General features: G+C 45.9%; 1 protein-coding gene across 1 annotated transcript in view; it reads right to left on the bottom strand.

Moving 5' to 3' along the window:
- Window positions 1–9,769: 9,769 nt before the first annotated feature.
- The window catches only part of PHLPP1 (PH domain and leucine rich repeat protein phosphatase 1), a 145,948-nt gene continuing 140,997 nt past the window's right edge, over window positions 9,770–14,720 (bottom strand). The window contains exons 16-17 of the mRNA XM_072853161.1: window positions 14,465–14,693; window positions 9,770–12,511 (exon numbers count right to left, since the gene is read on the bottom strand). Coding sequence (XP_072709262.1) covers window positions 11,396–12,511; window positions 14,465–14,693 — 1,345 coding nt within the window. The 3' untranslated portion in view covers window positions 9,770–11,395. The remainder of the gene's footprint in view (window positions 12,512–14,464; window positions 14,694–14,720) is intronic.

Here is a 14,720-nt window from a genome sequence, read left to right as displayed (position 1 = left end):
CTGCCTCCCTGCACTCACCATCCCCTTGTGTTTCTAACCTCCACAGCCTCAAGTTTATTCCTTATATCTAATCTAAATCTACCTTATTTTAGTTTAAAACCGTTACCCTTTATGCTGTCACTACAGGCTCTGGTAAAAAGTCTCTCTCCATATTTCTCATCAGCCCTCTTTATATATTGAAAGGCCACAATAAGGTCTCTGCAGAGCCTTGTCTTCTCCAGGCTGAACACCAGCAACTCTCTCAGCCTGTCCTCATAGGAGAGGTGTTCCACTCCTCGGATCATTTTTGTGGCCCTCCTCTGGACCTGCTCCAACAGGTCCGTGTCTTTCCTGTGCCGAGGGCTCCAGAGCTGGATGCAGTGCTCCAGGTGGGGTCTCACCAGAGCAGAGCAGAGGGGCACAATCAATCACCTCCCTCCACCTGCTGGCCACGCTTCTTTTGATGCAGCCCAGGATACGGTTGGCCGCCTGGGCTGTGAGTGCACATTGCCAACTCATGTCCAGTTTTTCACCCACCAGTATCCCCAAGACCTTCTCCACAGGGCTGCTCTCAAACCATTCATCACCCGGTCTGTACTGATACTGGTGGTTGCTCGAACCCAGGTGCAGAACGTTGCACTTGGCCTTGTTAGAACTTCGTGAGGTTCACATTGGCCCACTCCTCAAGCCTTGAGACCCTGACAGGTCCCTCCGGATGACATCCCTTCCCTCAAGCATACCAACCGCACCACTCCGCTTGGTGTCGTCCACAAACTTGCTGAGGTCCTGAAGCACCGCAAGCAGAGGGACCACAAAGAAAGCCAAAACCCGGTGATTGCCAGCTTCTTGAAAGCTTTGTGCCTTGAATTTGTTTCCTTCCCTGCCACCATGAAGAAAGATCACTAGGAAATAATTGCAAAGAGGAAATAAACACCAGTGCTGTTTCCTCCACTCACCTTCATGGAGGGAAGTGTAGGAGAGGAGAGGGAAACATCCCAGAAATACTCCTCAGAGGACGAGGGCAGGGAAGAAGCAGCTTTCCTTCCCCCTGGGGGGAAGGGCAAGCCATATACCATCAGAGCAGTCCAAACAACCCCGCTTCCCCACTGTAAGAAGACCATGCTTGCTATCCTGTAGCCAACTTGAAAATCTTTACTGTGCGAGCTGGGAAGGTGCAACACAAGAGCAGAGATTTTCCGGCACGCACATATGACTAAGGCTGCCACAGGCTGTCATCCCCAGCTGCCACTGCAGGTGGTCCTACCCTCCAGGGCAGATTAGCCTTCCCACCTTCTGCTGCAGATGGCTGTGCCCCACCGTTACCTCTGCGTGGTGGCTGCCAGTTAGCACGGGACAATAATCCGCATTTGGACCAGTAAACAAAGGCAGGGCAAATGGCTCCTGTCAGCCCTATAATTTCTTTTAGCCTTTCCCTGCTGCCCACCCCACGCATGCATGTGTGCACCGCCTGCGTGCAACCTTCAGGGTCAGCACTGAAGATAAACTCAACCATTTCTCTTTGCTGCTTTGAAGCAGCCCCATACCGCCCAGTTTCACCTGCAACCAAAGGACTGCACGCAGTCGTCACCCCTAGTCCCTCTTTGTTGAGAGGGAGCCTCAGGGTGCACCCAGCTTGCCCACTGTGACCACCGTCAGCTTATCACCTGCTGTGAGGGAAACTGCGATAGCAAAGGTCAAACCTGTGCTTCCCTGAGAGGTTGTCTTGCGGGCAGACAGTATGGCCTCTCTCAACCTAAAAGCCTTGGGAGCCCCACAACTGGTGCAGGAGGAAGCCCTCTGGCACGCCAAACTTATTCTGAACCTTCAGAAAGAGGAATAAAATGGCCACCATCCCATTCCCTGGAGATGCTAAGGAGTAGGTGCAGGTTGCAGGGTGAACTGGAGCTGCCTGACAGGAGAAAAGCCCCACTGCAGATGATGGGTCACTGGTGCAAGGTGCTGGGGTGAGTCGAGTAGCTCGCCTCAGAGTTACCTGCGAGCCTCTCAGACAGCCCCTTTGGATTTAAACCATCGATTTGTACCTGTCTCCTTCAATGCGGGAGCAAACAGCTTTAGTCAGTCTGCGAGCAAAACCTCCAGCTGAGCTCAGCAGCCATTAACTATCCACAAAGGGACCCCCTCCCCACAGAAGAGCCTTGGAGAAAAACAATCTCTCTTTGACAAAATGTCTCTCCATGCTCTAATTCTGAGGCGGAAACAAAGGGCAGAAGATATTTAGGATGACTATATTTAAAAAAAAGGACATGCCCCCCCCCCCCCCCCCTCGATTCTGCATCCCACCGAGTAAACTGCTGTGAAATTTTCATTGTGGTGGACTGCATACCTTTGAGCACCCATTTTCCTGAATGTCTCCTTTACTCACACAATAGTTCATAAGAGTAGTTCAGTCTGGGGGAGATCTTGTCCAGAACAGAGCAAACCAGCATCCAAAGACGCAGATGTCTTGTTTCAATGTAAAAAGCAAAATTGTGGGGGGTGAGGCGCGAGAGGAGAGAGGATATTTACTGCTCCAAATAGGCTTAACAAAACCTTCACATTTACCAAATAATTCAGGTACTTGGAACTGTAAATCCAGAGCTGCTGGAAGATCTGCATGCGTTAGGGCATTGCCCTCCTGCTGCTGACCAGCTGTAAGGAGGAGGACCTTTGTACCCATCTGCAGAAAGGAAATTTTCAGGTAAGCACAAACAACAGGCTTTCCTATTTTCTTAATGAGTTTAAGAAAACATTCCTAGAATATATTAAATTTTATGGCTGTTTAAGCTTTTTCCATTAGTTCTTCAGAAGAATGTGAGTGTACCTGACGTGGAGAAACAGCTAGGGACACAAACTGGTTGTGCAACAGCAGAAACTGAATTCAAGGCTTAGTGTTAAGAAAAGCTGGGATCTCAGTTTACAAGAGAAACTGCTTTAAAGTGATGGGAATACATACAGGGATTAGAGTACCAAAGAACAGTCCGAATGGAAATTGTTCTTTCATAATCCATGTATTTTATTCCCAGTGCAGATTTATCTTCATTAAAGTTACTCTTCTGGTAATTTTCCAGCACAACTTACACTCACCGCAAGTTAAACTATAGACACACAACAGACCTTCGGTAACTCCGATCTCTCAACTACATTTGCAGAACTTGCGTGTCTCCTTTTCTGTTTCAAGACTTAGGTAAGTTATTGAAGGGGACTATGACCGCGTTGTTTATGACAGCTGTGACATTCACCGTTACTCATCTCTTCCACAACATCCATCTTCAAGAAAAGGTGGCGCTCGGGGTATTGCAGCAGCTTAATGCCAGCACAGCATAAAAAGTGTCACAGATGCTCACCATCACCCATCATAAATAAAACATGAGACTCCTTGCAAGGTCCACGGCTTGTCAGGGCATTTGATGTAATTGGTTTTGGCGTGTGACAGTGCAAAACATGCAAGTCACAGGATGCCCTTCATTACTACAAATGGTCTATTGATTTCCAGCGATGCCATTCGCACACAGACCTGCACCTGCCACTGGACTTCCCAAAACTCTCAGGCCGTGTTGAAGAGCTCAAGTGAGGGAAACGCATGCATGCATTTTACAGGTAATTCATTTTTCAGAAGGATGTAGAAAGGCTCGTGAGACAGATGCACACAGGTAAGGACCATACGTTTTAAACAGGCTTTAGAACTCTCAGTTATGGTTTGGATATATTACTTTCAATACTACAAGAGAAACTGTATAATGGTGTTTAGGCATTTATAGGTATATGAAAACCTTGAATTTTTGCTATCCCGTACTGACTTCCAAGATAATGGATATGACTTCCAAAATATGGATAAAGTAAGTGCAGGAAGAAAAAAGGAGGCTTGAATTTGCCCAGCTGTTTAGTGAAAATTGGTAATTTCATCAGCTGTGGAGACACTATGTGCATTGCATATACATTACTCATAGGCTTCCCACCGTACCCGGATTTATAGATTTAAGCATAGCTTTGTACTATCATCTGCACACCCACACCACTTCTCGCCCACACCACAGCAGCCCGTATCTGCAAGCGTGAAGGACCCACCACAGTGACTTCCAAATACTGAGTATTTTAGGGCAGGATTCTCAGCACAGAACGATGGAAGCCAGAGGACACTGAAAGAGCCGGTGGCAGAAAATTAATGAGTTTAAGACTTTCTAAGTGAAGGTTAGCTACCATTCCTAGTCACCATAGGGGGGCACAAACAGTAAAAAGGGTGTTTTCCTTCCTTCAGATTGCAAAAATAACTCTCCAATGAGATGGCCCTATGTCCCTGAGCGACTTAAAGGAGATTCAGATTTTTAGACTGTTGCGGATCAGCTCTGATGGTGAAGATTAGGCAATTTATTCGTCCAAATAAATAAGGCACGCTCTCATCAAGATCTCATTGCCCATTTGCTAAGACTACTTGAGAGCTCGCTAAGACCATCTTCTCACCTGGCAGCATTGCAGATGCTGTCCTGAACAGCAGCAGGTCTAGCTTCCCCAGCTCTCGCATCCTGGTTTAGACTTGCAGCAATCGCTTCTAAGACTCGGGAGCGTTCAGCGTGCACTAGAGTCCTTGTCCCATACGAAGCAGCTACCTGCTAATGTCAGTGTTGCTGCCTTGCTGCCACTTGTTCAGCTGAAGGAACGCTTCTCCGGACCACTGGTGTTCCTGCGTGATTTCACACGATGGTGTACCCACGGGTGCAAGATGCACTCGTTTCACTGGCACCCTCCAAGGATGAAGATGCAGCAATTCTGGTCCTGTCCTGCGGTAACACGAGGGGGAGCCCTTGCAGTTTCCAATTAACAGAGACAGCAGCACTATGCCTTTTTCTACCCCAAATACAAAGGCTCAGTTCCTAATCAGAAAAAAACAGGAGGCCTGACAGCCATTTCTCATCTTCTTCACAAGGAGATTGCTTCTGGTTCAAACAAGTGCAAGCCACAGATCACTAGGAGAGGGGAAGATCACTTGCTACGGATCCCCTCCCCACACGTCCCCATCCTGAAGAGAGGCCAGGGGCAGGATGGACTGTGGACACATTTTCCCATGTTCTCATCTAATCGGTCATTTCAAGGCCCTCCAAGAATGCCAAGGAAAGACTTTGGTAGTACCTGAGTTGACTCTGAATAGCCCTGTGGTCAAATTTTGCCCAACAGAAGTGAGAGAATGGGATAATCTCTTTACCCCTTGTTAAATGACCCTACCACCACAGGTGACTTGTCAATGGGGCTCACAAAACTTGCTTTCGGGGAGCTTTGCTGCTTTGGACAGCTTTGGCCACTTTGAAGAGACACAACAGTTTTTGCTCTCCCTTGCCACCCGATTTTAAATACATTTGAGCAGAGTACTTCACTATATATTCTATGCACTATTCTGTGCACAATATGTCACTATATATTCTACAATTCTATATTCTGTTTTTCAGGACCAAGATAAGTACTAACTGCAAGTGCACCTACTGCAAGAGGTTTTTTATTTATTTATTTATTTTAACAAAATGCTGGCACCTCTCTCCTTAGGAAGGATTACAGTGAAAAAGCATCTTATTCGCAAGTCGCCGAGTCGCATACTTCTGCTACACGAGCCTTCCTTCATAGTTCTGCGTCCCAATTTTCTTTAAAGCATTCAACAGCATACATTTAATTAGCAAAACAATTCCATCTGTTCTGTGAGTCAATACTGACAACTTTACTGTTAGAATACATGTATTTCTCTTGGTGCAGCTGTGCTTAATCTGTCAGGGGGGAGAAGAGCCTGCTGTACTCGGAGCATCGTGTCTGGTGCCCAGGCTCCCATAGCAGGGCTGCAACCCAGCTGGCACTGGGGGCTCCTGAAGGCCTCCACAGCCCCATCCCTAGCCACTGCTGGCCCCTGGGACCCCTAAGTCACCTACATACCCTAAACACAGGCCTCCAAAGGCAATTCCACAGAACCACTGGTAAAAGATCCTTTTTTGGTTGTTTCCTTAAGTTTTGACAAGTGACACAGAAGAACGAGCTCAGAAGAAAACATGAAACAGGCGCCAGGGGCTGTGACAAGCAACAGGACACTGGAATTGAGACCGTAATGGGGGACAGGGCAGCAAGAGCCAGCTAAACCTCCTCCACCCGCAGGCACTACCTCCCAACCTTGGTACTGACGACTTCATCCTCTCCCCCCAGCCTGAGGTGCAGGAAGCCAAGCTCCCCGGTTGGAAACCAGGCGCTCTGGTTCTCCTACAGCAGAAAGCCTCAGGGGCTCATCTACTCCTGGGTCTCACTGCCGGGGAGCAGACCAGCCCTGCCTGTCCCAGGTCCTTGTCACATTGCAGTTATTACATGACAGCTTCCTCACCACCACAGTGCCGTCATGCTCATGACGAGCTCTTACAGATTGTCTCCCTTCCGCTTACAATATTAAGAAAATATGGAAAAAGATGAGATAGCGTCTGCCCCGTTCAGATCCTGCCTCCGTCATAACCTAGAGGGCAAGCTTAGCTCATTGCGGGAGATAAAAGGTAGGACGAGGTATCCAAGTCAACCACAGGTGAATCCCAACTTGTCAGCCTGGGAAAGGATGATCTAAAGGATGAGCTGTTGAACTCAACAGGAATGGAAATATAAATAAAAAAGTCTGGGGAAAAGTAGGGACCAATCATTTAAACCAGGGACTTGGAGCAAACAAGGAACTTTTTCCCCCATTGATGCCCTAGATAAATGGTGTACTAATTCTGCCCTGGGGCTGCTGTTATCTATGAAATATTCAGGGTTTTTCCACCCCCACCTTTTGATTGAAAATGGCTGCGAAGGGCTTTACTTGTTCTCAGGCAGCAGATAAATTTTAACTTTCACCTTGCCATAGAAGCAGCCGTCTTGTGATGTAGGGCATTTGAACGCTTACACCATCAGCGTAGGACACAGCGTACCCCTCACCAAAATGCAAGCAGCTAACAGGCGCAGATTGGTTCATGCAGCACTCCATGAAATCCTCACTGCAAGCAGTGCAAGCATGCAGGTAACAATTAAATCAGTAAGAAACAAATCAATTAATCCAACAATAGTGCAATAAGTTGGCCCTGAAGCAAGTCAATTGAATTAACAAAGCAGGACACTAAAGCAGGTTAACAGAAAAAAGTAAACGTAGAGTCATTTAACAGACAACAAGATGTCCTGGTTCCAGCTGAGCCCAAAAGATATTTTTACCAACTTATGGCCACGCAGCTCCCCCTGCAGCCAAAGCTCTGAGGGACCTGACCCTACAGCACTGCTGAGAACTGCTCAGCTGAAGACTTGAGTGCCTTCTCCTCTTAGAAAAGCTCATCTCTTCATCGACAGCAGGCAGTGTCCAAGGAAATCAGACTGACCAGGCTAAAGTTACTGTTCTGTTTACTCCTTTGAATCCTACTGCTCTGCTTGAATCCATTCAAGCCCTTCTGCACCCCAGATCGGTAAACTGTTCACTAGGTTCTCCCAACCAAACCACTCAAGTGAACATTTGCAAGCCCAGACCTGCAAGGTTGAACCCAAAAGACATCATCCGTGGCGAGGGCAGAGATGCAGAAATTACCTCCAAAGGTGTGTGTGACACTTCATTAACAGCCACCCCCACGTGAATATGCTTCCAAAATAGCAAAGTTATACTTAAAAAAATAAACACGTACAGTTTGCTAGAAAATTACGCGTATGAGTTGTAAGCATGATGGCTAGTGATCAAGCTGAGATCACTACAAAGAGACTACTTAAAGGGTAACATTCGGGGCACTGCAGTAGCAGCGCATTCTCTAGTAGTGAGGGAGACAACCTACATGGACATATAGCTGGCGCACTCCAAGAGCAGTAAGTCAGAGGAAGGCAATGCCACCATGGCACTGGTTACTAACTAGAAGATGGTGGTGCCACATGCTGAATGTGCAAGCAGAACGCCAACAGGTTATTCATGCACAACAAAACGCATTATGTTAGAGCACTATGGCAGAAAGCAAGAAAAAAAGCTTTTATGCCACAAAAAAAGGCTCATGTATACAAGCACATAAGCAACTCAGTTACTTCTCAATACCATCACAGCTTCCTATTTAAAGTTATCTTCCAGGCAATAATGTAAATGTGTTAATTTTTCTGCCACCAGCCATCTACCTCCTCCTGTTCATGTGTTTCTGCTTGTCTCAGATACGGCTATCAGCAAGTTTCAAAGGATACGAAAGGTTTGATTGTAAAGCCAATACGGCTCTACATCTTCCCCAGTTGAAAGACTTCCTTTGTAGCACCCAACCTTTGCCCCTGCTACAGTTGTCAAGTTCTGCAAACAAATCCTCTTCTCTGCTCAAGTCAGATAGTGCCCAGTAGGTCAAAATTGTGTAAAATATACCGTGCACATAATCATAATCACGTATGATAGTAATGCACCTAGATGAAATCAATGACTCCAGCTTCAGTCCTCACGAGAAAAGAACATACGAACCCCCTTTTGTTAAAGAGGACAGCGATGTCCACAAAAGTCATGAGTTGTAAAAACTGTACCTTGTTCTCCAAGTCCCAGTTTAAAGCCAGAATAAAATACCCTTTGCCCTTATTTAAAAATAAATGCTAAACTTTCCAAAGATGCTTCCAGCCATCCAACCTACTGATCTAGTTGAGCACGTTATGGAAAGCCCAACAGAGGCATGAAGTCACCCCTATGAATGCTTCAATCCTTCTCGTTAGGACTTGTTAAGACAGGCTACTGCCAGAAATGTCATCTTCAGGCAGACCAGAAATCCAAAGGTACAGCTCCTCAGCCAAAATCCTATCACTTGGATGCTACAGAAGCCCCAACTCCAGAATGCCGTTGTTAACTTTACAGAAGGTACCATGCTGAAAGTGGCAGGCTTTGGTGGGCTGTCAGTTTTGACCATCTATGCTTCAAGGCAAGGGCATAAAGGAGAGAAACCGCATTGTTGCCTGTAAGATGCTAATGCCACAGGGGCTGGCAAGTTCTTGGAGTCTGCCCTTCCGATAAAGGGAAGGGAAAGTCTTTATGAAGCCTGCATGCATATACTCCTATTCACACGAGAAAAGGGCACAGCAGGGATTGTCAATTCTCAGCACTGGGCCAAAGTTTAGCTCACATGAAATGGTTCCCCTTCCACCCCTGCTCCTCTCTCTGGAGTACCACATGTACAGCATACCAGAGGCACCTTGTCACGAACAGAGACCACAGACAGCAGCAGCAAGATTACTCCTCCATTAGCAGTGGGTGCTACGCAGAAGAGAATCACCTTTTTTTTTTTTTTAAGGTACAGAGAATTTTCCAGCTTGCTCAGGAAACCCTAAACTTGCGTTCACTTGCATAAGCCATGGTAGTGTCCTTGCTAGTTATCACCTTCAGCCTCAAGCAACATTTGAACAGAAGAAAAAAAAGATAACATTTTCCAAGGACATCAAGGAAAATGAATCATTCAACAAAATTTGAAATATACAAACTGTTTACCAAAGAACACCTAAGAGTTACTAGCCAATAACCCATAAACTTTTTTTTGTTTAAATACATTATTTAATGAGTTTTCTTTAAAAAAGAGGTATTTTGAAGCTCAAATTACAATAAAGTACAATCTTCTAGCTCTATAGTAGACAGTGCTATAAACATTTACCAAACCAGGTATTTTCATGTTTGCTCCTCTGCTGTTACTGTTATTATTTAAGGAAAAGAAACTACAAATCTCTTGTTAACAGCAATCCTGTCCTAATTTGGCTATTTCACCCTAGAACAGAATAAGGACAACAGCCTGTTAGCACAGTCCTCTCCCAAAATACAGACCAAATGTCAAGCAGGAGCAAGACACTGTCATGATCACACACTAATTCAGCTTTATTTAAAGAGTGACAAGTAAAATGGAGCAGTTGGTTGGAGGCAATATTGAAAAAAGGTGTCGCTCCTTTCCCACAGGAATCACAAAAAAATGCCCCTTTGTTATCAAAGCTAAACTGCCATTGAACTCATGTTCATTCAACACATTCAAGCAAATCTGAGCTTACGTAGGTAGCTTTGAGTTCACTTTTCCACTTTCTCTTTATATTTTCCCCTCTTCTCTCCGTATCCAATGTTTTCTTTCTCCCTTTTCTTAGCCTGCATTATCCCTTCATCATTTCTATCTTCAGTTACTCGGTCCCAGTGGCACAGAGCCAGAGCACCGCTCCTCTTCAGTCTTCTGGCATTGTCAATACTGTGGCAAAGGGCAAATCAATACTGCTGAATTAGTACTGAGAAAGAAAAAAAGAAACAGGTCGATTCCTCAGAGAGTTGTTTCTTATCTCTTAAAGGCCATTTTGCATGGCCTTTAAATTCTGAAAGTACATGTGAGCTTCTGCAGTTAGTGCAAAAATGTGATCGAGCCGAAAAAGTTTCAACGCTTCTTGGTTTAAACTGAGCAGCACGCTGATGAACGACAGCAAGCTAATGTTTGAAAGCTGCTGTTCAGCTATTCAGACATAAAAGCAGACATCAGGTGTAAATTTCGTATTTATTATAACAAAAATTATGACATGTTCATTTGTGCATTCAGCTTTAATATAACTCTTGGTATGTAAATGTTCTACAGCAAATGAGCTCTATACAATCATGCTGGTTGTGGCAGCAGTAAGGAACACAAACAAAATGTGTCTGTAAAAGTAAGGAAAGAAAGAGACCAGAGGAAAAAGTGGGTTTCTTTAAATGGTCTACACCATCTCGGCTATAGCTAACTTGTACACAGCCACTCAGTCCGTTAAGCTCAATGACCATGGCCCAAAGAGTCGCTTAAGAAAAAAAGGTCAATTTTTCAGGTTGTGTCCTTAATGCCAAGGCTACAAAACATGTAAGCATCACTATACAACACTGAGCTATTTACAGGAATTTCCCAATCAACTGTTCTCTCAGAGAAAATTAGTGAATCTCAGTGACTTAAGTCACCTGAAAGAGTAAAGCAACTCCTAGGAGTTAGTCTCCATATTCTACAAATGTCTATCATTTTCAAGACCAAAAAAAGCCTTTTCTCTCAAAGAAATAACAGTATTACAATATTACTTAAATCATTTAGCACTGGCTACTGCCCTGCTTTTCAAACAAAACAAGCCATTTTAAAAAATATTACATCATCATCTGTTTCTCAGCAATATATTAAACCTTTTTATTATTTTTTTATTATTTTTTTGTTTTTTGTTTTTACACTTGATATGTTAAGGGAAGGTTAACTATTTTAAACTTTACCGGTCAAGCGTCTCTAGAAGAAAGTCAATGAATATTAAACCTAACAAACTGAAAAGCTGCAGTTATCTGTAGTGGCAAGATAAGGAAAAGGAAGTATATAAAGGAAAAGGATAAGGAAAACCCCTGCTGTAATGCAAGCCCACTGGGTCCTGCACTCAAGTCTCCTTGTTTGTTAGTTTATTTCTGAGCAGTAAATAGAGTGGGTCATAGCGGTGTATCGTAATAGTCTGCCAGGTGGTCCATCGGATACTGCCGCTGCTGCTGCTGCTGTTGTTGTTCCTGGTGCTGCTTCATTATCTCCTTGACTTCTTCTTCAAGCTCTGGTGGGATGATGAACTGGTCATCGGGATCAGGTTGTGCTGGAGCAGCAAAGTAGCCCCCTGTTTTTCTGAGCGGCGCATCTGTCGCAACTTCAATTAAGTTATGGCTCCTCTCTTGTGGCGCCACCGAACCGTTGCCCCGCCGGCGCCCTATCGTGCCCGTGGCAGAATATTCGGCCTTCCTGGGAAGGCCAGGCTCGTCTTCATTGGCACTGATGACGATACCTTCATCGCTGGCTTCCACCGGCACTTGGAGCAGCTGCTTCTCCTTCGCTCGGCTGCAGTGGATGTCCACCTCCACTTCCACGCGGCTGCCGTTGGTGAACACCCCCTCAATCGGCTCCTCATCGTCGCTGTCAAGGCCGTTGTCGGAGAAGGCGCTGGAGAAGGTGGCGCTGGAGAGTTGTCGTTGGAAAGAATTGGACAGGCAGACGGGGTGCAGCATGCAGCGCTGCTCCCCTGGGTAGGCTGGGCTGTTCTCGTTCATGGCTACCTGCGGAGGCTCGTCGGAGGCCGTGGACCCCACCTCACTGCTCATTTCGGAGGTGGAGATCTCGCTGCTGATCTCTGAAGCCATGCCGCTGCTCGAAGACGGCATCCCAAGCGCATCTGTTGGCCTGTCCTTGATGACCACGTTGACAGACTGGGGGAAAATGCCTGGGCTGGGGGGTGGGACCCCATTAAGTTCACAGCAGCAGAAGCTGTCCTCCGTCACATTGAGCTGAACCACGACAGCGCTGATGCTGTCGCTGCAGCCGTAACTCTGGGCCAAAGTGCAAAGCTTCTTCGCAGCTGCCAGCGCATCAGGCACGTTTCTGACTGCCTCCACTGCTTCATCCATCGAGAGGCTGTCCCACAGCCCCTTGCTCCCCAGAATGAAGAACTCATCTTGCGGAGTTAAGGTGATGGACTGGACGTGAGGACGCGGCACAACACTTGGGTGAAGGAAGGTGTACCCCAAGATTCTTGTTGAATCCGTCACGCCATTCACTTTGCCATCCTGAAATTAGAAAGGACAGGGAATTGGAAACAAAGCAGACGAGGATACACAGCACCTGCATCTCCTTGCGTTTTACTGATGGCTGTTTTTGCAGTACCCCCAACTCTGCCATTTACAGACAAGAAGACGGAAAAGCAAAGTGACTTGCAAGGAGGCGACAGAGCTGGGATTAGAGCACAGCAATGGCTGGTTTGCAATCCTGCGCTACACCTCCTACACCCTACTGATTTGTTGTCAGCATCACCTATGCACAGACCAACAAAGCAGAAGTCTGCAAGACAGAGCCATCTATTCTGCTCCTGCAGCTGTGAGAGCCAACTGGACTAATGTTTTACCAGTGAGTCAGACTTATCCCTCCTCCACCCACGATATCTGGCTTTATACAGCACAAAGCCACACACAGCTCCATTTGATATAGGGGCAGGTCATTCAGTTATGACTCTTCTCTTGCAGCTGTAACAATCGTAGGTTTCATCTTGGCTCATCACTTCAGAAACCAAAGTTCATTTAAAAAAAAAAAAAGACAGACTTTAAATGAAGCATGCAAGTCAAATGCAGTAGAGAGCAAGTCTGCATTTCTCAGTCAGCTGAGTTGTAGTGAAATGTTTTACATGCCCCAATTACTTACTACATTTCCACTTAGATATGACATTTCCAAGGGGAGGAGAAGTAGTATCTGAAGGGAAAACATCAGTAAAAGTGGACGTATTTGAGAAGTAAATCCCATGCATGTCCAAATCCTAGGATCCTGTCCTGGTTAAAATCCAAGCTGCCAGAATAAGCAGAGCAAGTGTGTGAAACAGCAAGCCTGGCTATCTGTCAGCCTGCTGGGGAGAGCTGCACCCTGCTAATTGCATGTTCAAGAAGAACAGAGGTGAGGATTTACACTCGTTTGGTCCAGCTGATGACTGCAGTGGTTATTATAAAGCAGATAACCACAGAAAAAGTGAACTGAGTCTAAAAAAAGCTTCCCCTTTAAAACCACTCAGAAGAAAAAAAACCCTTGTTGGCTTGTTAACTTCCCCATTAGAAGGCTGACAGCAGTGATAAGCCATCAGCGTGCATGAAATCAGTGAGTCATCTTAAGATTCAGCGCAGAAATGTCCCTTTTCCTCTCTGGAACAACACAACGAACGTGCCTCGGTGATGCACACTATGTTGGAGTGACTCCCTTCCAACTTGTCACGTTTGAGATCCCAGTCACCACCTTTCCCTGGCAAGATCAATAGGCACATGACTTATTCCACACATACACACCCCTACACACACCCTGCTCAAGGGCACACAGCAGTGAGTTTTCTGCCCCTTCCTCCACCATTATGAGGATTCAATATTTATCTGTTCCTATGCGTGTGTCACACAAGGCAAAGCAAAACTGACAGCGGTGGCTTCAAGCTTGTAAGAAGGGAACAAATAGTTTTCTCCTCTCTCATGGTTCAGCGGAGCACAGGATGGGTTTTCCTTTTGGGCAAGTGCTCTCTTCAAGACCTGCCTGTCAAAGGGCAGCTCTGGGAACGTAGGAGCTCAGACAGCAAAGTCAGCCTGCCAGGAGCAAGGAGTCTCCTAAGGGAAGGATGGCATCACTCCAAGTGCTCTGCCCTCTCATCCTTTTTGATGTAAAAGGCTCTTCATGACAGCTCCAACACAGCAATTCCTCTCCCCATTAGGAGGAGGGGGTCCGCTTTCCTGTTTCAACGCAACATGCTCACAGTTGCTCACTCTCTGAAGCTAACCAAAATCCAGCATGGCTATGGGATGGAAAAGCAACTTGATTGCACGATAACCTGATTGCATGATATGAATCACCTTGAAAGGAAAAGTGCAATTCTGGAACCCATACCATTAACACCACCTCTTAGAGGTTACTAATATCAACGTGTAATTTCATGCATTGCTGTGCAAATACTCTCCAAGGAAGCTGCAAGTTGCAACAGTCCCTAACTGTTCTCTAACCTCTGTGATAATGGCCTTATGCTGCTTAATCCTCTTCAGCTCTTCTTCACAACTCATCACGTAACACCTGGACAAAGGCAGAGGTTTCCCATTCCGGCAGAGAACGGTTTGGCACTTCCCCACGTTTGCTGAGGTTAGCGTGAAGCATCCACCAGGGTCCATGGGATCATGTTTTATATGGCAAAGGACAGCAGAGCCTCCAAGTTTTTGTCCAGCTGTTCCAAGTTTCCTGGAATTTAAACAAAACAATGATTGT

The sequence above is a fragment of the Ciconia boyciana genome, chromosome 2 (genome assembly GCF_034638445.1).
Source record: "Ciconia boyciana chromosome 2, ASM3463844v1, whole genome shotgun sequence".
Taxonomy (NCBI): domain Eukaryota; kingdom Metazoa; phylum Chordata; class Aves; order Ciconiiformes; family Ciconiidae; genus Ciconia; species Ciconia boyciana.
This window is presented reverse-complemented; position numbering and strand designations above follow the sequence as displayed.